The sequence below is a fragment of the Aquarana catesbeiana genome, linkage group LG02, assembly GCF_042186555.1.
Source record: "Aquarana catesbeiana isolate 2022-GZ linkage group LG02, ASM4218655v1, whole genome shotgun sequence".
Lineage (NCBI taxonomy): Eukaryota > Metazoa > Chordata > Amphibia > Anura > Ranidae > Aquarana > Aquarana catesbeiana.
Window position 1 is genome coordinate 518,587,916 of NC_133325.1, and position 24,989 is coordinate 518,612,904.

General features: G+C 42.7%; 1 protein-coding gene across 2 annotated transcripts in view; it reads right to left on the reverse strand.

The window, feature by feature from the left end:
• The window catches only part of CDK18 (cyclin dependent kinase 18), a 476,627-nt gene that overhangs the window by 84,532 nt on the left and 367,106 nt on the right, over positions 1 to 24,989 (reverse strand). For both annotated transcript variants that reach the window (XM_073615801.1, XM_073615800.1), the window contains exon 10: positions 24,587 to 24,707. In XM_073615801.1, coding sequence (XP_073471902.1) covers positions 24,587 to 24,707 — 121 coding nt within the window. The remainder of the gene's footprint in view (positions 1 to 24,586; positions 24,708 to 24,989) is intronic.

The following is a 24,989-nucleotide window of genomic DNA, read 5'->3' on the forward strand; positions in this document are numbered from 1 at the left end:
GAACATTCTTACCAGACCAAACTTTTAACATTTTATGAGGATGTGAGCTGTAATTTAGATAGAGAAAGGGCAGTAAACCATAAATGTTTACTGTACAAACTAAGGTCTTTAGGCATTGATAAAATCATATGTACCTGGATAGAAAACTGGTTGCAGGAGCTTATCCGAAGAGTGGTGGTTAATGGAATATTTTCTGAATGGTCTTGAGTTGTAAGCGGGGTATCCCAGGGCTCTGTCCTGGGACAAATTCTATTTAACTTGTTCTTAAACTAACTAGAAGTGGGAATAAATCATTCAATCTCAGTGTTTGCGAAAGATACAAAGCTAAGAAGGGCAATAACTTCACAACAAGAGACAACTTTACAAGAAGATCTCTGTAAAATAGAGGGGTGGGCAGCTATATGGCAGATGAGGCCTAATGTCGAAAAATGTAAAGTAGTGCACTTGGGAGCTAAAAATATGCATAGAAGTTACTTGGTGGGGGGGAGAGGGGGGACGACCTCTGGGGGGATCAAGGATGGAAAGAAATCTGAGGGGCCTGGTAAATGATTCAGCAATATCGTTGGAACACTATTTCACTATAGAGTATAATAGGCATAATAATTCTACCGCTGATTTGTTATTTTTGGTTTTAAAGCATGCAATGCCAAGCTGCAGCAAACAAGGCCAGCAGACTATCAGCATGCATTAAAAGGGTATTTACTCACGAGATAAAACTATAATTCTACTACTTTATAAAACCCTGGTTTGGCCAGATCTTGAGTATGATGTCCAGTTTTGGTCACTGCGCTTCAGGAAGGATGTCCTTGATCAGGAGAGAGCCCAGAGAAGGGCAACAAGGTAATAAGGGGTGGGAGGACCTCAGTTATGAGAAATGACTACAAATGTTAAACTTATTCTCCTCAGGAGCTGCTTAAGAGGAGATACAGCATCTCACAAAACTGAGTACACCCCTCACATTTTTGTAAATATTTTATTATATCTTTTCATGTGACAACACTGAGGGAATGACACTTTACTACAATGTAAAGTAGTGAGTGTATGGCTTGTATAACAGTGTAAATTTGCTGTCCCCTCAAAATAACTCAACACACAGTCATTAATGTCTAAACCGCTGGCAACAAAAGTGAGTACACCCCTGTCAGAAACCATGAAATCGGGTAGAGACAGAAGTACAGTTAAATCACACTGGTTTAATAATAAAAGTAAAAAGAACAAACGTAGTCAAAAGTTCAGGAACAAATAGTCAGCCAAGCCAGAAGTCAGGGATCAATGTAGTGGAACAGCAAGCAGGATCTGGAGCCAGAAGGGATGTCAGCAAAGCAAGTCTTGAACAGGATTGCAGGAGATAGTTTCTGTGATGTTGACCAAGGCAAAGGCAGAGCTCCTCTGGACTGGACAGCTTAAGTAGGCTGGACTGACGAGCAGAATATTATCAACAGCTGAGTAACTGTAGAGAGATAGGAGCTGGCAATTAGCCAACAGCTGAGTGGCCAGCTCAGAGAAGGAAGGGCTGAGCCCAGCCCTGACAGTACCCCCTCTTCAACGACCCTTCCCCCTCAAAGGACCACCAGGCTTGAGGGGAAAAAAGTGTATGGATATCACGGAGGAGGACAGGGGCATGTACGTCCGAGGATGAGACTCAAGAGTGTTCCTCCGGACCTTACCCTTTCCAATGCACCAGGTACTGTATGCACCCACTGAACCTACGGGAGTCAACAATGGACTGTACTTCATACTCCTCGTGGTTCTCAACCTGTACAGGGTGAGGACGTGGCACCAAGGTAGTAAAGCGGTTGCAGACCAAAGGTTTTAATAAGGAGACATGAAATACATTTGAAATACGCATATTAGAAGGAAGGTGCAATGCGTAAGCCACTGGGTTAATCCTGCGAACAATACGGAAAGGCCCAATAAACCGAGGTGCGAACTTCGGTGAGGGAACATGAAGTTGGAGGTTGCAAGATGACAGCCAGACCCTTTCCCCAAACTGGTAGGAAGGCGCAAGCAGGCGTCTGTGGTCAACGTGGAGTCTGTACCTATCATTAGTAGACTTGTGCACAACGGGAAATTTCGTTTAGTTTCAGTTCGTTGTCATTTGTAAAATACATAATTTTGTTCTGTTATATTCCTTATGTTACGTTAATTCATTTTCGGATAATTCGTTATTATTCTTATAGGGCGTACACACGGTCGGACTTTGTTCGGACATTCCGACAACAAAATCCTAGGATTTTTTCCGACGGATGTTGGCTCAAACTTTTTTTGTCTACACACAGTCGCACAAAGTTGTCGGAATTTCCGATCGCCAACCACGCGGTCACGTACACCACGTACGACGAGACTAGAAAAGGCCGGTTCAGAACCAAGCGCGGCACCCTTTGGGCTCCTTTTGCTAATCTCGTGTTAGTAAAAGTTTTGGTGAGAGACGATTTGCGCTTTTTCAGACTCGTGGCTTTCAGATCGTTTTCTGCCGTTCAGTTTGTGCTTGTGGGTTTGTATCTGCTCTTCAGTGCGTGCAAGCAAGTTCCGCGTGACTTTAAGTAGTCATTGTATTCTTGTTCGTTCGTTACTGGTTTTCAGGTCGCTCTTCACAGGCCTTGCTGTTCTTCAGTGCGTTCTGTTACTTCGTTCTGAGCAGCCAACCGTTTTCTAGCCATGTTTCGTATGCGTACTCCTCGTAGAGTTCGTGCTGTGCGGGGGCTTGGTGTTGGGGTCCTGACCTTGACACAAGTCCAGTCCATGAACAGGGTGGGGAGGAGTTCATGGACCAAGAATTGGTTGCTTCAGCGTGACCAGTTCTCTCATATGCCTTTGCTCCGTGAGATCCGTGAGAATAATCCTGATGATTTCAGGAACTTTCTCAGGATGACGGACCCCGTGTTTCACCGTTTGTTGGCTTCGCTGACCCCCTATATCAGCAGGCAGGATACCTGCATGAGGCAAGCCATCACTCCGGAGCAGAGGTTGGTCGCTACCCTGCGGTATTTGGCGACAGGGAGAAGCCTGCAGGACTTGAAGTTCTCGACAGGCATCTCCCCCCAGGCTCTGGGTATCATCATCCCAGAGACCTGTTCTGCCATCATCCAGGTCCTGCAGAAGGAGTATATGAAGGTAAGATTTTTATCCTTTTATATCACATTTTATTGTATTGAATGTTTGATAATATCTTGTATTTCTTTCCTCATTCCCTAATTACCATGATTGTAATATGCTGTGAATGTCTCCTTTGTTCTCATGCATGCTGGATTTTTATGTAATTATTATTTTAGGTCCTTCATACATATTTGCCCTTCACTAACCTCCCCAGCATGGTGTCTCCTGGCCCTATATTCACCTCATGTAGTCACTTAACAATGTATTTTATCAGCTCCATAGTAGTGCTTTACCCCAAACACCCCCTAAAATGTTTGGAAATGTTATTTTTGATTTAAATTCAGGCAGAGTGCCAGAGGCTTTTTTTTGTGGTGTCCCCAAATAATTTTTAGTAACCCTCCCTCCCCCAACTGCTAAGTCAGCTGATCCCAATTCTCTATCTATCCTCAATCATCTATCTGCTGACTTTGCCAAACCCATACACACTATACCCACCTCTTTACTGGTCAGATTTATGGATGAATTCCCCAAAGCATGTAGTGCAAGGGCCTGCCTGTATACTTTCAAATGGTACTGTTTAAAGTTTTTGTATCCTATTATTATCTTGACAGGTAATAGCAGAATGTCCAAATGTCCTCAAATGTGTACAGTGTGTATTTATATCTTTGTATTATGACACTTCTTACCTGTCCAGTGGGCTGCCAATAGTGTAACTAAGGAGGGGCTGTTCCAAGTAATACCCATTATTTAGGCATTCATCTCTCAATGAAGTGAAGAGGGTTACCTGTCCAAGATTTCCACACACCCACTATAATGTTAGAAATGGCCCATGAGAGGGGGGGGAGGGGGAATATGATAGGTGTACCTTATACTTTGGCCTTGTTAAATTCCCCTTACTAAATGCTATCTGGAGGTTGCCCCATAATGTTTGTGTCTAATCTGCTTGCCATGTTTCTGTGAAAAAATAGTAATGTTTATTGTTTTTTCCTCAACAGTTTCCTTCCACGCCACAGGAATGGCAGACTGTGGCCTCCCACTTTGCCCAGCGGTGGGACTTTCCTAACTGCGGAGGGGCAATTGATGGGAAACACGTCCACATCGTCCCACCACCCAACTCGGGGTCGTACTATTATAATTACAAGGGGTTCAATAGTATAGTGATGTTGGCGGTGGTGTCGGCTAATTACGACTTCTTGTATGTGGACGTGGGGAAGAATGGCCGGATGTCCGATGGTGGAGTCATCGCCCAGACGGAGTTCTACAGGCGTCTCCAGAATGGCAGCTTGGACTTGCCAGCTCCAGAGGACAATGTTGAAGGACTCCCATTTGTGTTCGTTGCTGATGAAGCGTTTGCGCTGGGGGACCACCTGATGCGGCCATTCCCAATGAGGACCCTCACCCCGGAACAGAGGGTTTTTAATTACCGGCTGGCCAGAGCCCGAAGAGTGGTGGAGAACACATTTGGAATCCTGGCCAGCCGGTTCCGCCTATTTATGACACCCAACCATATGGCGGAGTATAAACTGAACCATATTATACTTGCGTGCTGTGTTCTCCATAACTTTTTAAGGAAACATTCGGCCAACTATGCTGGCTCAGTTGGGCCTGAGGCCGGAATCATACATCAAACCACACTGAAGGCGGTTGAAAGTGGCCGTCCTGGCTTGCCCTCCCTGAGTGCCCGTGATGTCCGGTTACGCTACCTGGAGTTCTTTGCGGGTAGGGGGCTATCAATATGCCAGACAATCTGTGAAGCCTTTTTATACTAAAAAAAAAAAAAAAATTCTTTGTGGGCATTTACTGCTTGTGTTTGTTTTAGCTGACCCTGACAGAAATGTTTTGAGTGCAGAAAATGGCATGATTGTGTAACCTTATACTAAGCACTGTTGGCTGTTATTTACTAAATGCAAAAACACATTTCACTACAAGTGCACTTGCAACTGCACTGAAACTGCACTTGTAGTGCAAAGTGGATTTGCCCTTAGGAAATAACCCCCATTTTCTCATAAAACAATTACATCACCCCAAAAGTGTTGTAGCGTTGAGACAATAATCCACACATTCTTGATTAACAATCTTTTTAATACCTGCACAATCACATGTGCATTTACCAAAGGTTTTTCAAACAAACCAACATGTTTGTTGTATAACAATTTTTGTGGTGGCATTATCCAAAATAAAAATGTCCATTTTATAGAAAACAGGCCTGTGTAAAACCAACAAGAAAAGACACAAATTTTGAACTTACAAACGTCACATTTGGTCGAATTTGAAGGCAATATCAGACATGAGTATTTAGGAACTGTGTTTGATATTGCGTTCAGATGGGGGGAAATCACCCCTGGAAAAGCCAAATTTGGAAGATGCACACAAATTTCCCAATGTCAACATTGCTGCCATCACGGGGGATCAAGGGATGTGTTTTGGGGGAGAAACCCCTTCCTCACCGCTACTTTATTATTGAGGAAGGGGTTGCACCCCCAAAACGCGTCCATTGATCTCCCGTGATGGCAGATAGCACATGTTGGCACACTGTGTGCATCCTCCAAATTTGGCTTTGGGAAAAATCACAAAAACATTTAGCACATTGTAGCACACAAAAGAAGAAAGTAATTTGGAGGGGTTTTAAACTCGCCCCAAAACATCAATGATGTTTTTATATTTTGGAATAACTAAATTTTGATGTTTTGCTTGATGATTTCCAATTGTAAATTACACCCCATGATCTCCCCGATCAGGATCTGGGCACTTTCGGATGTGAAAGGATCTGGATCCACAACATCACGATCACCTAAAAAGAGAGGAACCCCAAAATAAATTTGGTTTAAAAAAAATGCCGCCATCCATCTCTTATCTGAGCCTGTGGTTGCAGACACTCACCTGTTGTGGTGACTAGTTCCACCACGTCTTCATCCTCCTGCTCAGCTTGTGTTGGGGGGATTTCCCCTTCTTCCAGAGGGGGGAGGCTCTGGTCTCCTCAGATGAGGGGTGTCCTCCGAGTCTTTTATCCCCTATGTAAAACAAAAATGGTATACTTAGCACACAGATATTTAATGTCAGAACTATAAATAGGAAACATTGCTTGGAAGTGAGGTACAATTGTCTATTTTAGCAGAGTTCCAAGATGTAGCTTTTTTAGTGTCCATTGTCAACCTGCAATACTTTACCTGTTTTGTACAAGCTTCACAGATGGAGACCCCCCTATAGTATACACTGGAGCACCTGTGTGGCCCCCCTAATAAAAATGGTGTTCTTTTGTCCCACACTATAGTGCTCCAGTGTCCAGATGTGAAAACAGCTGCTCAGTGTCCTCTCCTTACACAGAATCTAGTTTGCATTTCATTCTAGTAACAAAGCCATCTACACAACCCAATTCTTTGAAGACAAGTATAGGGCGTCAAAATGGTGGCCAAATGCATATGGGCTAAACAATGGTATTTTATAGTTGGAACGAAAAATGTTTGATCCGAACGAATAATGTGCCCATGAACATGAAAGTTGCCATTTTAAACTGTACAACGGTTCCTAAAAGCACATGGAACAGCACGAACGTAATAAACACAAAAAGAATAGGAACACAGCACAACTACTTACTTTTTTGCAGCACTCTCCGGATCTTTATGTACTGCTCATGTTCTCGTAATTTCAGGTCCGACCACCGCTTCCTGAGCTGATCTTTCGATCGTCGTACCCCGAATTTCCGGTGCAGACTCTTGACCACTTTCGCAATTATCTTGGCCTTTCTGACATTGGGGTTGGGGTAAGGCCCATACTTTCCATCATAGTCGGCCTTCTTCAGGATGTCCACCATCTCCAACATCTCCCCAAAGGACATATTTGAGTCCTTAAATCTCCTTCTGGATCGGGACGTTTCAGGCTCCGGCCTTTCCTCCTCCTCGTTGCTACAATTAGCAGTTATACGCATGCGCAGTGTGTATAAAGCGTAACACACGTGCGTATTACGTACGATCTGTGAGCGGAGGAAGGAGCATCGGAGACGCCGATCGTGATAACGAAGGTAAGATCTAAACTTGCGCCTATACTGCTTCGAAATGGAAGCCTATATTGTAACAAGATTAGGGCAGTTTTGCCTGACATTAGGGTTTGTCTTGTGTTGTGTCTTGCAGAGAAAATGGATGGGTTCAACGACCACAATTTCCTGCCCCTGTTCATAGACAAGTACAGGGAGCTGCCCTGTCTGTGGCAAGTGAGACACCCCCACTATAACCATAAACAAAAGAGGCAGGCAGCGCTGGAGAAACTGCTGGAGTTGGTGACGCCGGTGGTCCCCACAGCAACCATCCCTTATTTAAAAGCCAAAATTGGTGGCCTGAGGAGCACTTATCTTACGGAGCGCAAGAAGGTCACAGATTCCCAGAGATCCGGAGCTGCAGCAGATGACATTTATGTCCCCAGGCTGTGGTACTATGAGAGACTGTGATTTCTGCCAGACCACACTGAAGTCAGGGAATCCCTCTCCACTCTTCCTTCCTCGCTTCCTTCCACCCCAGCTGAGGCTTCCGATGTCCAACCTGGGCTTTCCAGCCAGGAAGAAGTGGAGGAGCCCAGCTGGATTCAGGTATAGCATTCTTCTACAGATTTCTGGTCAATAAATAAATGATGTTTACTAGATGTTATTATTGATCACTAATTGCTGATTAAAAAAAGTGTTTGACATATCAATAGACAGTAGTGGGCACCCAAAATTGGGACAAGAATGAAAAATGCTGGGCTCAGAAGGATAGTCTGTTATATTTGTTAACATTCAATTTGCAGCAGTCAGGAGGTGAAAATTGTGTGTGATTGATTGAAAAAATACTAAAACTATGTCCCTTTTTCATACACAGGAAGACCTCAGCCAGGAGGAGGTTGTGGAATGTGGCAGTCAGGAGGAGGTTGTGGAATGTGGCAGTCAGGAGGAGGCGGGGGTTAGTGGCAGCCATGAGGAGGCGGGGCTAAGTGTCAGCCAAGAGAAGCCTGGGACCAGTCACAGCCTGACTGAGTCTCAGGTCCCTCCCCTCCGCCTGCCATATAAACGAGCCAGGAAGGCCACTCCGAGTCCCGTGCAGGATTCAGCGTTCAGGCTGATCCAGGAGGCTTCTGCGTCCCTCTACGCCTTACCCACTCCTGAAGAGGCCTTTGCCTGCATGGCTGCCACCAAATTGCAGGGCATGCAGGAGGGTCAACGCAGGCTCTGTGAGGACCTGCTTTATAAAGTCCTACGTAAGGGGGTGAGTGGGGAACTAACACCCAAGACCGACGTGGTTGAGTTGGACCATCCTCCTCCTCCTCCTGCTGCCACAACTCCACCACCACAGCCACCGCGTGGAAGGAGGCGTGGAAAGAAGACCAGAGAGTGATGACCCTGGGTTCAGTCTGGTCTGACAGAAGATGCAGTCTCTTGTATGACCACAGCCTGGGGACACAGATGTCATCTGCTGCTTTCCGGATCTCTGGGACTTCTGGACCAGACTGCCCTCCCTTAGATAAGGACTCCTCAGGCCACCAATTTGGCTTTCAAATTATTGATGTGTGCCCTGGGGGTCCAAGGCTTCACCCATTTCTGCAGTTTCTCCAGCGTTGCCTCCCTCTTTGTTTAGTTGTGACCCCTTAATACAATTTTTTAGGTAAATTATACTTCCTGTGTGTGTTTTCATCCAAAAAGGACAGTTTGTTGGTGAGGATTCAGGTACATTTCTAACATAAAATGTGAAATTAACAAGGGACAACAACACCAAACAATCTCCTACAGATTAAATAGAACAACATATCAATGGTGTTGTGGGAACTTGTCACAAAAAACACACACAAACATTTTCGGGAGTACAAATCAAAATCGCAAAAAAAATAAAAATAAAATACAAACACAAAAAAAGAATCTACATTAAAGCCAAAAAATATATAACAAATATACAAAAATATGTTGTCAGATGTGAGAAATCAAAATATATTGAGGGAATCACGATAAATAGTAACGAAATAAGTTTGTGAGAAGTGTGTGTAAATATGAGCAGCAAAAATACTTAATTCTTGTCACATTATAAAGAAGAAGAGAGTGCGCTGTATTAAACCATTTTTAACATTGCAGCGTGACGAAAGTGCTGTATCCATTACGAACGCTAAGTTTACCAGAACGAGCTGTTCCGTCTTGGAATTTCTTCTGAGCATGCGTGGCACTTTGTGCGTCGGAACAGGCCACACACGGTCGGAATTGACGCGATCGGATTTTGTTGTCGGAAAATTTTATCTCCTGCTCTCCAACTTTGTGTGTCGGAAAATCCGATGGAAAATGTCCGATGGAGCCCACACACGGTCGGAATTTCCGACAACACGCTCCGATCGGACATTTTCCATCGGAAAATCCGACCGTGTGTACGGGGCATTAGAGTGTCGATATTCGTTATACTGAATCTTGAATCATGTCGAATTCATTCGTTATATCCGCTATAATTTCTTTCGTATTAGTTGAAATTCGATATTTATGTATGTATATATATTCATGATAATAATTCGTAGTTTGGAAAGACATTTGTTTATTGAATCTATTAAACACACACAATGACAATATCTCTTCTCCTCTGCTCAAATACAATACAACACCCTTCACACTCAGTTCTCAGGAATGCACTTTGCCAGTAATCCAACCTCCAGCACAAAATTAATCAGCTGATTGGACTGTAAGATTTACTTTGAGTTGACCTTTTGTTTCATTAGATCTTTAACGAATTACCAAATTATGTTGAATTCATTCATTATATTCGCTATAATTTCTTTCGTATTAGTTGAAATTCGTTATTTTTTTATTCGGACATTCGGATGCATCCGAACGTCCGAAAGATGCAAAATTCGGCTGAATTTCGATTTGTTACAAAACTGATTGCACATGTCTAATCATTAGCATGTCGCAAAGCCTCCTGGACTTGTGCCCAAGTGGAACAAAGACCACGGTGATGCTCCTCTAAAGCAGGAATATTCTGTGGAACAGACGAGTCAGGCAACATGGGAGGTTGGAAACCATAATTCGCCATAAACAGGGACAATCGGGAAGCAGAATTCAAGGCACTGTTGTGAGCAAACTCTGCCCAAGGTAATAGATCTGACCAGTTGTTATAATGGTCAGAAATATAGCAATGTAGGAATTGCTCCAAGGACTGATTGGCTCGTTCTGTGGCCCCATTAGACTGCAGGTGATAAGCAGAGGAGAAAGCAAGCTGAATTCCCAACTGTGCAAAAAAGTTTCGCCAAAACCGGGACACAAACTGACTACCCCTGTCCGAGACAATCACCTTGGGTAGCCAATGTAAGCAAAAGATCTCCCGAGCAAAAATGGAAGCCAGTTCCTTAGAAGTGGGCAAATTCTTAAGTGGAATACAATGACACATCTTTGAGAACCGGTCCACCACCATAAGGATAACTGTGCTGCCCTGGGAGTTGGGTAACTCCACAATGAAATCCATAGACAGGTGGGTCCAAGGCCTCTCTCCATTGGGTACAAAGAAACAAAGATAACTTTGCGCTTACTAAATTTTGCTATAAACGACAAGTGTAACAAAGTGTAGCGCTAAAGGGTTAAATAAAAATACAAATAGTGATTAGGAAAATATCTAATATTTTCTAAATGTCCATCATGTAAAATAGTGAATCACAGTCCATCTTCGCGTGAAACCATCATGATCACCATGTGCATAGGAATGGAAAAATGTGAAGATACCGCCACCGGAGTGAATGGAGGCCTACCGGAAAGTTTGAACCCAAAACAGCATACGCTTTATGGGTCAAACCAGCTTGTATTGCCCACCGGCAATAAGGGGAAAGCCTTGGTAACCAGCAAGGGATGAGTTCCTAGGAGCCTTCACGAGAGTGTCATATGCATAAGAATGGAGAAATGTGAAGATACCGCCACCGGAGTGAATGGAGGCTTACCAGAAAGTTTGAACCCAAAACAGCATACGCTCTATGGGTCAAACCAGCTTGTATTGCCCACCGGCAATAGAGGGAAAGCCTTGGTAACCAGCAAGGGATGAGGTCCTAGGAGCCTAGGAGCAGCAAGAATTTTGTCACCCAAAGGAGAAGTGAGACTGGTGCGAACCATAGCCAGAATACGATCAGGAGGAATCACAGGAACCGGAATTGACTCCAACTTGGAAGTGGAGGAAAATTGTCGTGATAAGGCATCAGTCTTTACATTCTTAGTACCGGGTAAGAATGAGACAAAGTAATTGAAACTTGACAAGAAAAGAGCCCATCGCACCCTTCTGGGAGAGAGGCGTTTATCCTCAGACAAGAATGTGAGAGTCTTATGGTCAGTAAGAATGAGAACCGGCACAGTGGTACCTTCGAGGAGATGTCTCCATTCTTTCAGGGCTAAAATGATCACCAACAGCTCTCTGTCACCAATCTCGTAATTGCACTTCACAGGTGACAATTTCTTGGAAAGGTAGCCACAAGGATGCATAGCGCTCTCAGAGGTAGGACGTTGAGACAGAAGGGCACCAACACCAGTCTCGGTAGGATCAGGATGTGCCAACACAGGAGCAGAAACAAAGGCAGCCTTGAGACTCTCAAAGGCCTTAATGGACTCCAGAGACCAACTCTGTGGGTTACCGTCCTTTTTGGTCATATCAGTCAGGGGCTTGACCAGAGACGAGACTTTACAAATAAACTTCCAATAATAGTTGGCAAAGCCCAGGAAACGCTGCAGAGGACGTAAACCCACGGGTCGGAGCTGCTGTAGAACTGCTGAAAGTTTCTCTGGGTCCATCGAAAAACTAGCAGTGGAAATGACATAACCCAGGAATTTAACCTGTTCACGATGGAACTCGCACCTCTCCAGTTTACAATAGAAATTGTTCTCTCTTAGTTTCTGAAGCACAGGACAGACTTCTGTGTGGTGGCTCTCCAGGGACTTGGAAAATATGAGGATATCATCGAGATAAACCACCACACATAACTGCAACAAATCTCGGAGGACATCATTAATAAATTCCTGGAAAACAGCCGGGGCGTTACAAAGGCCAAAAGGCATTACGAGGTACTCATAATGGCCTGTCCTGGTATCAAACACAGTTTTCCACTCGTCACCCTCCTTAATCCTCACAAGATTGTATGCCCCTTTCAAATCAAGCTTTGTGAAAACCGTTGCTCCCTTGAGGCGGTCAAATAATTCCGTAATCAACGAAATCGGATAGGCATTCTTAATCATGAAATGATTGAGACCCCTATAATCAATACAAGGTCTCAGTTCACCACTCTTCTTCTTCACAAAGAAGAAACCAACACCAGCAGGAGATGAGTATTTGCAGATGAAACCTCGAGAAAGTGCGACTGCAACATACTCTTCCATGGCCTTATCCTCCAAGACCAACAAAGGTTAAAGCCGGCTAGGAGGGGGTATGGCACCAGGTTGAAGGTCAATTGCGCAATCATATGGCCGGAGTGGAGGCAAACTACCGGCTTGGCCTTTGTCAACAACATTGCAAAACTCGTGGTACTCCTCCAGCAGGGAGGAGAGTGAAGAGTTGCACAGGACCTTGGCTACCTTCTGGAAGCATGTCTGCATTGTGGTGACCAGGAGAGAACCTCAGCATGGAGCCAATCAAAATAGGGGTTGTGCCTCTGTAACCAAGTATAACCAATAACCAGCGGAAACTTAGGTGAGGAAATAACTTGGGCAGGCTGTAGAGGTCTCCCGTCAAGAGCCTCAATGGCAAGTGGAGTGTCACGCAGCTGCAGCAAAAATCGAGTGCTTCCATACAAAGGCAGCATCATTGAACAGGCCTGCAGCCCCAGAGTCGATTAGCGCCTGTATCTCGACGGATGACTCAACCCAAGAAAGGGTGACCGAAACCAGGGGCTTATCCTTCTACATAACTGGGGATGAAACAATGCCACCTAAGGTCTGTCTGTGTCAGGACCTCAAGGTTCGGGCGCTCCCTGGACGGGTAGGACAAGACTTCAAAGAGTGACCTGCCTGGCCACAATAAAGGCACAATCTTTCCCTCCTCCTAAAGGCTCTCTCATCCTCAGATGAAACCCAAGTGCAAGGGTTCACCTTCACTGACCGACTCGGTACCAGGAGGCATGAGAGGTGACGGAGGCACTGGTGGGACTGCTAAGCTTGGAGACAAACATACAGGAGGCTTCCACAAGCACTCCTTAAATATAGTCTTTCTCTAAGTCTGGAGGCAATGGGGATGGCAAACGTCATCAACTTCTCCAGCTCAGTGGGTATATCTCGGGCTGCTATCTCATCCTTGATGGTATCCGAGAGACCATGGGAAAAAGCAGCCACGAGGGCCTCATTGTTCCACGCAACCTCTGCTGCCAGAGTATGGAATTCAATGGCGTAGTCGGCAACAGTTCTAGTACTCTGTTCGATGGACATGAGGCACTTGGCAGCAGAAGTGGAGTGTGCGGGGACGTCAAATACCCTTTTAAATGAAGCCACAAACTCAGGGTAGCTCAAGACAACAGGTTTTTGTGTCTCCCATAGAGGGTTTGCCCAGGCCAAGGCTCTTTCAGAAAGCAAAGATATCACGAAACCTACTTTGTCCGTGGGAAATGCCTGGGGCAGCATCTCAAAGTATATCTCAACCTGGTTGAGAAACCCTCTGCATTGGACTGAACTGCCCCCAAATTGCTGAGGAAGCGGAGCGGAACCAGACAAACCTCTTATAGAGGTAATACTCGAGGTGGGTGCCTGCACAGAGACTGGAGCAGCAGCAGGGTCGGCCTGCAACATAGGTTGTACTGGGGCAGCCAAAGTGGAAGATTCCAGGTGAGCTGTGCGACTCAGGAACATTTGTAACACCATGGCAAAATGATCTATGCGGTGATCCAGTTCATCCCATCTAGAAAAAATATTACCAACAAGTGGATTGACTGCATCTTCTGAATTCATGGTCTTCGCCTACTGTCAGAAACCATGAAATCAGGCCGAGACAAAAGTACCGTTAAATCACACTTGTTTAATAATAAAAGTAAAAAGAACAAACGTAGTCAAAACATAGCCAACGTTCAGTAACCGGAATGGATAGTCAGCCAAGCCAGAAGTCAGGGATCAATGTAGTGGAACAGCAAGCAGGATCTGGAGCCAGAAGGGATGTCAGCAAAGCAAGTCTTGATCAGGATTGCAGGAGTTTCTGTGATGTTGACCAAGGCGAAGGCAGAGCTCCTCTGGACTGGATAGCTTAAGTAGGCAGGACTGACGAGCAGGATATCATCAACAGCTGAGTAACTGTGGAGAGATAGGGGCTGGCAATTAGCCAACAGCTAAGCGGCCAGCTCAGAGAAGGATTTCTCAGGTTGCTCTACATAAAGATGGCTTAGGCTATAGGAATGCCAAGACCCTGAAACTGAGCTGCTGCACAGTGGCCAAGACCTACAGAGGTTTAATAGGTTCAATTCAGAACGGGCCTCACCATGGTCGACCATAGAAGTTGAGTGCACGTGGTCAGCATCATATCCAGAGGTTGTCTTTGGGAAATAGACGTATGAGTGTTGCCAGCATTGCTGCAGAGGTTGAAGGGGTGGGGGGGTCAGCCTGTCAGTGCTCAGACCATACCCAGTACACTGCATCAAATTGGTCTGCATGGCTGTCACCCCAGAAGGAAGCCTCTTCTAAAGATGATGCACAAGAACGCCTGCAAACAGTTTGCTGAAGACAAGCAAACTAAGGACATGGATTACTGGAACCATGTCCTGTGGTCTGATGAGACCACAATAAACTTATTTGGTTCAGATGGTGTCAAGCGTGTATGGCGGCAACCAGATGAGGAGTTTGTCTTGCCTACAGTCAAGCATGGTGGTGGGAGTGTCATGGTCTGGGGCTGCATGCGTGCTGCCAGGACTGGGGAGCTACAGTTCATTGAGGGATCCATGAATGCCAACATGTACTGTGACATACTGAAGCAGAGCATGACCCCCTCCCTTCAGAGACTGAGCCGCAGGGCAGTATTCCAACATGACAATGACCTCAAACACACCTCCAAGACAACCACTGCCTTGATAAACAAGCTTAGGGTAAAGGTGGCCAAGCATGTCTCCAGGCCTAAACCCTATTGAGCATCTGAGGGGCATCCTGAAACAGAAGGTGGAGGAGCGCAAAGTCTCTAACATCCACCAGCTCCGTGATGTCGGCATAGAGGAGTGGAAGAGGACTTCATAGGCAACCTGTGAAGCTCTGGTGAACTCCGTGCCCAAGAGGGTTAAAGCAGTGCTGGAAAATAATCGTGGCCACACAAAATATTGACACTTTGGGCCCAATTTGGACATTTTCACTTGGGGGTATATTCACTTTTGTTGCCAGCGGTTTAAACATTAATGGCTGTGTGTTGAGTTATTTTGAGGGGACAGCAAATTTACACTGTTATACAAGCTGTACACTCACTACTTTACATTGTAGCCAAGTGTAATTTCTTCAGTGTTGTCACATGAAAAGAAAGAATAACATTTTTTTTTTTTTTTCAAAATATAGTTTTTATGGAAACCCAGAAAGGGCAAAACCAAGTCAGTACATCCATAATGTGCAGACATTGACGACGTCAAACTTATCTGTCTAACAAATAAACATTTCAAGTGCGTAACAGGAACAAAAATGTCAGAAAGATTTCTTCTATCAGTTGTTTGTCACCAGATTTAAAGATCGATCCACTGAGTAAGACACGGGGTTGCCCAATTCCATTTTTCCTTAATCAACGGTCAGAGTAGGGGAGAAGTACATAGGTCAAGATAGGGAAAAAAAGAGAAAGAGAAAGAAAAAGGAAAAAAAAAAAACCTGAGATGGCAGTGGTTCAGGATAACAAAGATAGTCGGTCAATGGAGCCTGTTAGAGATATGATCCGAAAAGGGCCGCACCCTTTGCAGAGAGGACAAACTGGTTGCAAAGCCCCCAAGTTTTAGAATATTTTTTCACGTTTATGCTGTGAAGTAAGTATCAAGTCCTCCATTTTATTGATATCCTCTACCTTGTGGAACCAAGGTATTTTTTCCAGTGGAGAGGGATACAGGACTTGGCAGCATTCAAGAGGTGTCGCACAATTGATTTTTTAAAGATTTTAGCAGAAATTGTGGAACCATGTAGCAGGAAGAAGGCCTGGTCATTAGGAATCTTGTAGTCTGTGAATTTTTGAGTAATTTTTTGGACTGTCGCCCAGAAGTGTGTTAACCTAGGACATGACCAAAATATATGGAGCAGTGTCTCTCTGTTCTCCTGGCATTTCCAGCAAAGGTCCATTGTATTGGGATAGTATTTGTGTAACATTTGAGGAGTAAGGTACCACCTTGTCAAAAGTTTATAGCTAGTCTCTTGCATTTTCGTACAGATTAATGATTTTAGGGAGAATCTGAGAATGTGTTGTTGTTTTGACATAAATGTACGATTCAAATCCTTTTCCCATTTATGTGTTAGATCAGCAGAGCAGTATTCTTCAAAGTCATCAATTGACAACCAAAACGCTGTGGGCTTGGTAAAGAATTCAGAAAGTAATGTAATTGGAGGGCATTCCAAAAGGGAAGTTTAAAGGGGCCTGTGTAGCTCATCAACAATGCTATGGATGGCCATTGGTCTGTCATAATAAAATATTTACAAAAATGTGAGGGGTGTACTCACTTTTGAGAGATACTGTATGATCGCAATATACAAATCTTTTAATGGGGACCCTAGCATTGGGAGGAAACTATTTAACTTAAGGTCTCTAAAGAAGACACACGGACAAAAAGCAGTTCAGTCAGAAACTGTGTAAGGGGTTCTTTACTGTTAGAACAGTATGTGGAAATTTTCTGAGTTATGTTGTGTTTGGGTGTACTAATAATGAGTGGAAACTTTGTTTTGATATACAATTACGCAACTATCTTGGTGCTTAAAAAAAAAAATAGCAATATCTTTTTTATTCTATTGGTCCTAAGTTTTCAGAAAATGTATGGTTTGGGGTCTTTTACAAACTGAAAGCTTTAAATGAAAAATTATAAAAAAAAGTAAAAAAATAAAAAAAATAATTTGAAAAATATGGAGAGCAGGGCCCAGCAGTAAAAGGGTTAAAGTGATTGTAAAGTCTCGTTTCTTTAAAAATAACAAACATGTTATACTTACCTGCTCTGTGCAGTGGATTTGCACAGAGCAGCCTAGATCCTCAGGGATCAGGTCCCTCTTTGGTGCTCCTAGCCCCTCCCTCCTGACAAGTGCCCCCACAACAAGCAGCTTGCTATGGGGGAACTCGAACTGAGCCACTGCTCTCTGTGTCCATCCAGACACCGAGTTGAGGCCTGGCCTGCCCCTTTTCTCTCCTTATTTTCTGACTGATTTTGATTGACAGCAGCGGGAGCCAATGGTCAATGAAGAGGGGAGTCCTGGGCACATGACACACTCCTGGAACATAGCTGGATCTAGATGGGCTCAGGTAAGCATTAGGGGGGCTGGGGGGGGTGGGTGCTGCTCCACACAGAAGTTTTTTTTATCTTAATGCATAAAATGCAATAAGATAAAAAACATTCTGCCTTTTACAACCCCAAAAGATCGTGATCCTCTGATCGTCACTTCCGGTATAGTGTCAAGCATGAAAAACTGTTTGCCGTACAGCCACGTCCCGACGTTTCGTCATAACGACTTACTCATGGGATTGGCTGTACGGCACAGCAACCCTCCCTTTATAGTGCGTCATTAATTAAACGATAGGCACCTGCAGCACATTTGCTAACAGCGTGTCCCCACAACCACAATACAGCCAGCACTTCCTCAGTCTATACTCATGTTGCAAGATACAACAACAATCATAGTCAGCGCATTCATATAAAATCTACACAGTATAAAGCATAAGTGATTCCGCTCACTGCTAATCACTGAATCAATGCATATGCATATACTGCTAAACAATAAATGTAAATTTATGCATCACAAAATTTAAAAAAATATATGTATAAAACATGTTTTCATATACATAAAAATCCTTTAACCTTTACATTACTACATAGCAACCTACTTGTTATTAATCAATTATACAGAGAAAAAAAAGACCCATTTAACATAAAAAACGCAAAACACATCATCTCATATTCTAAATTGTTAATAAAACAATTGAGATCCAGCTCGATATTTAACCCTCTAGGAGTAAGACTCTTTGGATCTTTTTTTTAAATTAGTTTCTCTTTGTGATAGATCTTGCACTCGATTAGAACCCCTGTATGATGGAAACGCACAATCCATTCCACAAAATTGGAATAATGTGGGATCCTGATTGTGTTTCTCCTTAAAATGAAGAGACACACTGTGATATTTACATCCCCTTTTAATATTGGCAAGGTGCTTCTTATACAAGCTGTACACTCACTACTTTACATTATAGCAAAGTGTCATTTCTTCAGTGTTGTCACATGAAAAGATATAATAAAATATTTACAAAAATGTGAGGGGTGTACTTACTTTTGTGAGATACTGTATATATATATATATATATAAAACATGTTTTCATATAAATAAAAACCCTTTAACCTTTACATTACTACATAGCAACCTACTTCTTACAATCCATTCCACAAAATTGTAATAATGTGGGATCCTGGTGGTGTTTCTCCTTAAAATGAAGAGACACACTGTGATATTTAAATCCCCTTTTAATATTGGCAGGGTGTTCTGCCACACGGATTTTGAGGAGTCCCTTGGTCCTCCCCACATAAAATAACCCGCATGGACACCATAGTAAGTAGACCACATGCGAAGTGTTGCATGTGATAAATTCTTCTATAGAAAAAGATTCATCATCACTATTCGTGATACTCCTCATGCCCCTATTGCTGGTTTTAACAGTTCTACAGCAAATACATTTTCTGCATGGGAAAAAACCTTTTAAATCAATATGAAGTTTTTGTTGACCAGGTAGATCTAAGATTTTCCTTACCACCTGGTCCCCAAAATTGGGGGCCCTTCTATATATGAATTTGGGATGATTGGGTAACACGCCACCCAAATCCCTAACCTTACACAGAAAATGCCAATGTTTTCCCACATTTTTTAAAATTTCCTTATACTGATGATGAAAATTGGATACAAAGCCCCACTGATGTTGATCAGAGGGTGTTCTTTCATCCTTTTTAACCATACATTGGGCCCTAGGTATATTTGCTACCTCACTAAACGTGTTGTCCAGGACATCCGCTCTATAGCCTTTTTGTAAAAATTTTTCTTTGAGAACATTTCTCTGCATGAGAAAATCTTCCTGTTTAGTACAGTTATGTCATACCCTAAGCATTTGACCCTTAGGTATGTTCCTAATCCATGTTGGATGATACCCACTCCTGATAGACAAATAACTGTTACGATCAGTTGGCCTAAAAAATACCCTAATGGTCAATCTATTCTCACTTTTATCAATAGTGACATCAAAAAAATTAACTGAATGATCACTTAATTGGTAATCTAGTTTAATATTATTGCTGCTATGGTTTAAATGGAATATAAATTCCAATGCAAATTCCCTTGATCCCGCCCAAATAATCAGGAGGTCATCAATAAATCTGCGATAAAATTTCATTTGTGGTCTATATCTATTAAAGACATGCCTATCTTCCCATTCAGTCATGAACAGGTTGGCTAAGCTGGGCGCAAATTTTGCATCCATAGCTACGCCAACCTGTTGAGAATAAAATTGGCCATGGTACCAAAAGTAATTGTGTGAAATACAAAAATACAAAAATAAAAAAAGTGCCTTACCTAAAAAGCCTTTTTGAGCATGTGGGATGTCATTCATTTTGCCCAGAGGCCAATTTAATGCCAATGCCATCATCATGATGGTGTAGAGCGAGGATACATCAGCAGTCACTAGAAAGGTAGTTGTATCAGGATCTAACCTCATCTCATCCAATGACTGCAGAATATCCGTGGTGTCTTTCAAATATGCTTTTGTTGCTCTTACATTTGGTTGAAGGAACTTGTCCAAATATTCTCCCAATCTGGATGTAACAGATCCAATCCCATTGATAATTGGGCATGCAGAGGGTATTAGGGGGTTCCTATGAATTTTAGGTAATGTGTAAATTACCGGAATTCTACAAGTACTCGGATTAAGATATCTTTTTTCTTTGGGATTATTAACATTAGTTCCGTAGGGTAACACTCCAATGTCGACTCTTCTCTTAATAATTTCATTAATTGGTTGTGGTAAAAGATTTCTCCATCACAACAACAACCCCCACCCCCCCTTACTGCTGGTCTTATAATGATCTCCTTACTCTCCTCCAGTAATTTGATACCATCTTTAATAAATTCTGGATTTTGAGGGTCACTAAATCAATATCCTTCAATACCAAATTTTTAAATACTTCAATATAACGATTGTTAAAATTCTGAGGATTAAAAATTGATTTATTTCGTAAACCACTATCAATATTGTTAGTATTAGTGATTACTCTACTAGAGGATCCTACTGGTTGTCCTAAAAAATATTTTTTCATATATAGGGTGCGTATGTACTTATGTGTATCAATATATACCTCAAATATGGACATTTCCTTTTCCTTCCTTTTTATGAATTTAATGGACATTCAGAAGCCATACAAAAGACTTTTTTTGTGCTTTTCTTTGGGACTATTTTTATTTGGCCTAAAGGCTGTCATGCCCCTCCCACTTGCTTTTATGGACTGTCACGCCCCTTCCCCCTTTATATTTCATGGACAATTGCTATGCAGCAGAGATTATGAGTTTATTGTTTTCTATTTTTACGTGCTTAGTGTGGTGGTAAATTTGTGGGAAAGTAGTCCAGGTGAATGTCGGGGGCATATTGGGTTTGTGTTTGTCACGTTCGTGACAAAAGAGAGAATTGTAGTAAAATGCCCAAACCATTGTGACTAATATGCTTTGATATGCTCTGCTATTTCAGTATACAAGATAGCTTAAATTTGCAACGATAACAGAATGCTTAGAAAGATGCATGCACAAGCACTGTACTCTATATATACTTCATTGTGGGTTGGTAGGCCATGGGACAGGATGCATGACTTATGACTCATAACCAGACAGCCTGTTGACCCGTGTTAACTCATGATGAGGTATCTTGGAGGGTCACTGACTTCTATAACCATATAACTATATATTTCTATACAAATACATCATTTACTAACCACTCCCCCTCCCCTCTTTCTATTGGTATGTTGAACCATATATAAGCTGTAACACACCTAATAAAGGCAGACATTTTACGAATGCATAACTTGTTTCTCGTTTCATGGTGTCTCCAGATATCTGAGGCACTGTTGGTGTACCTAATAGACGGGTGGTCCTCCAGAATACCTACTATTTCCTTTCAAGGTGGTAAGGAAAATCTTAGATCCACCTGGTCAACAAAAAGTTCATATTGATTTAAAAGGTTTTTTCCCATGCATAAAATGTATTTTCTGTAGCACTGTTAAAACCAGCAATAGGGGCATGAGGAGTGTCACGAATAGTGATGATGAATCTTTTTCTATAGAAGAATGTATCACATGCAACACTTCACATGTGGTCTATTTACTATGGTGCCCATGCGGGTTATTTTATGTGGGGAGGACCAAGAGACTCCTCAAAATTTGTGTGGCAGAACACCTTGCCAATATTAAAAGGGGTTTTAAATATCACAGTGTGTCTCTTCATTTTAAGGAGAAACACAATCAGGATCCCGCATTATTACAATTTTGTGGAATGGATTGTAAGAAGTAGGTTGCTATGTAGTAATGTAAAGGTTAAAGGGTTTTTATGTGTATGAAAACATGTTTTATATATATATACAGTATCTCACAAAAGTGAGTACACTCCTCACATTTTTGTAAATATTTTATTATATCTTTTCATGTAACAACACTGAAGAAATGACACTTTGCTACAATGTAAAGTAGTGAGTGTACAGCTTGTATAACAGTGTAAATTTGCTGTCCCCTCAAAATAACTCAACACACAGCCATTAATATCTAAACCTCTGGCAACAAAAGTGAGTAAACTCTTAAGTGAAAATGTCCAAATTGGGTCCAAATTGTAAATATTTTGTGTGGCCACCATTTTTTTCCAGCACTGCTTTAACCCTCTTGGGCATGGAGTTCACCAGAGCTTCACAGGTTGCCACTGGAGTCCTCTTCCACTCCTCCATGAAGACATTGCGGAGCTGGTGGATGTTAGAGACCTTGCACTCCTCCACCTTCCGTTTGAGGATGCCCTACAGATGCTCAATAGGGTTTAGGTCTGGAGACATGCTTGACCAGTCCATCACCTTTACCCTCCGCTTCTTTAGCAAGGCAGTGGTGGTCTTGGAGGTGTGTTTGAGGTCGTTATCATGTTGGAATACTACCCTGCGGCCCAGTCTCTGGAGGGAGGGAATCATGCTCTGCTTCAGTATGTCACAGTACATGTTGGCATTCATGGTTCCCCCAATAAACTGTAGCTCCCCAGTGCCGGCAGCACTCATGCAGCCCCAGACCATGACACTCCCACCACCATGCTTGACTGTAGGCAAGACATACTTGTCTTTGTACTCCTCACCTGGTTGCCGCCACGCACGCTTGACACCAGCTGAACCAAATATGTATATCTTGGTCTCATCATACCACAGGACATGGTTCCAGTAATCCATGTCCTTAGTCTGCTTGTCTTAAGCAAACTGTTTGCGGGCTTTCTTGTGCATCATCTTAAGAAAAGGCTTCCTTCTGGGATGACAGCCATGCAGACCAATCTGATGCAGTGTGCGGCATATGGTCTGAGCACTGACAGGCTGACCCCACACCCCTTCAACCTCTGCAGCAATGCTGGCAACACTCATACGTCTATTTCCCAAAGACAAGCTCTGGATGTGACACTGAGCACATGCACTCAACTTCTATGGTCGACAATGGCGAGGCCTGTTCTAAGTGGAACCTGTCCTGTTAAACCACTGTATGGTCTTGGCCACCGTGCTGCATTTCAGTTTCAGGGTCTTGGCAATCTTCTCATAGCCTAGGTCATCTTTATGTAGAGCAACAATTCTTTTTTTCAGATCCTCAGAATCCTTTGCCATGAGGTGCCATATTGAACTTCCAGTGACCAGTATGAAAGAGTGAGAGTGATAACACCAAATTTAACACACCTGCTCCCCATTCACATCTGAGACCTTGTAACACTAACAGATCACATGACACAGGGGAGGGAAAATGGCTAATTGGCGCAATTTGGACATTTTCACTTAAGGGTGTACTCACTTTTGTTGCCAGCGGTTTAGACATTAATGGCTGTGTGTTGAGTTATTTTGAGGGGACAGCAAATTGACACTGTTATACAAGCTGTACACTCACTACTTTACATTGTAGCAAAGTGTAATTCCTTCAGTATTGTCATATGAAAAGATAGAATAAAATATTTACAAAAAATAGTGGGGTGTACTCACTTTTGTGAGATACTGTATTTTTTTTTTTAACTCATGAAACATATATTTCCATTTATTGTTTAGCAGTATATGCATATGCATTTACTCAGTGATTAGCAGTGAGCAGAATCGCTTATGCTTTATACTGTGCAGATTTTATATGAATGCACTGACTATGATTGTTGTATCTTGCAATATGAGTATAGACAGAGGAAGTGCTGGCTGTATTGTGGTTGCGGGGACAGGCTGTTAGCACATGTGCTGCAGGTGGCTCACGTTTAATTAACGATGGAACTATAAAAGGGAGGGATGCCGTGCCGTACAGCCAATCCCATGAGTAAGTCATTATGACGAAACGTCAGGACGTGGCTGTACAGCAACCAGTTTTTCATGTTTGACGCTATACCTGAAGTGAAGCTCAGAGGACCACAATCTTTTGCTGGTGAGATTCAGTTCACCTATGCTGTGTCCGCTGAGACCACATTACACCAGTACTTGCTGCTGCAAGTGGATACCTCTAGGCTTCACTGATTTGAGCTTATGTGAGTACAATGTTTGAAGCTGTTTTAATAGAATAAACTTTTTACAACAATACTGCACTATTGGAGCACTTTGTGTCATTATACAGTATATGGAGAGTCCATGATATCGGGTGTCACCTCTGGATATCGGTGAATATCAAACCCTGTAAGGGTTGATGCTGTTTTGCCGAGCATGAGAGTGCAAGGCATCGCCATTCGGTGAGTGTTTAACCAAAGGGGAGTGGAAACACTGAGTGCACACGGTGTGGTGAAAATTTTGAAGATCTCACATCAGGATATATTCAGCTTTCCTTGTTTGAGACAATCCAGTCTCATTAGAGGACTATTTTTGCATAAACTTTATTATTAGTTGTTTATTTATTTATTAGTGTTGATCACTATCACCTGTCACTGGGTTTATGTATTTATACTATTTAGCGCTACTATTTACTTTAGTTTACATTGTAAATGCTTATTTAGAATTCTAGATTATATAATCAAAATGAAGTTTTTAAAAACAAGGGGAACATTCGCTTGTTAGCAAATAAAAATGAATAGTTTATATTAGGTATATGTAGTTTTTTGCTAGGAGCAAAACAGACACTCATTTGCACTCACCACATATCGATAGGTGTGCTATATTCTGTTGATCCCAGGAGGACATCTGGTGGTCGGTACCATAATGTTACCACTTCATTGGAATAGGTTTTGGTGGGTACAGACTTAGCTCTTGCAAGACCTATATATGAACATAACAAAATAAAATTACATTGTAACAACATATTGCTTACCAACAACTAATAGCAGATTAAAGATATAATCAGTTTTAGGCTTTGTGTACACTATCCTACACTGGCAGCTCCTAAACTTGTTTAGCAGCTTTTGGCATTTGTTTTTGCCAAAGCTCCTAAACTCAATAAAAGCCTTTGTGTCAATCAATGTACACAGGCTTTTAGCAGAGTTTTGGAGCTGCTGCATTTAGGTTAGCTTTAAGCTCCTTCTCCTAAACACAGAAGAATCG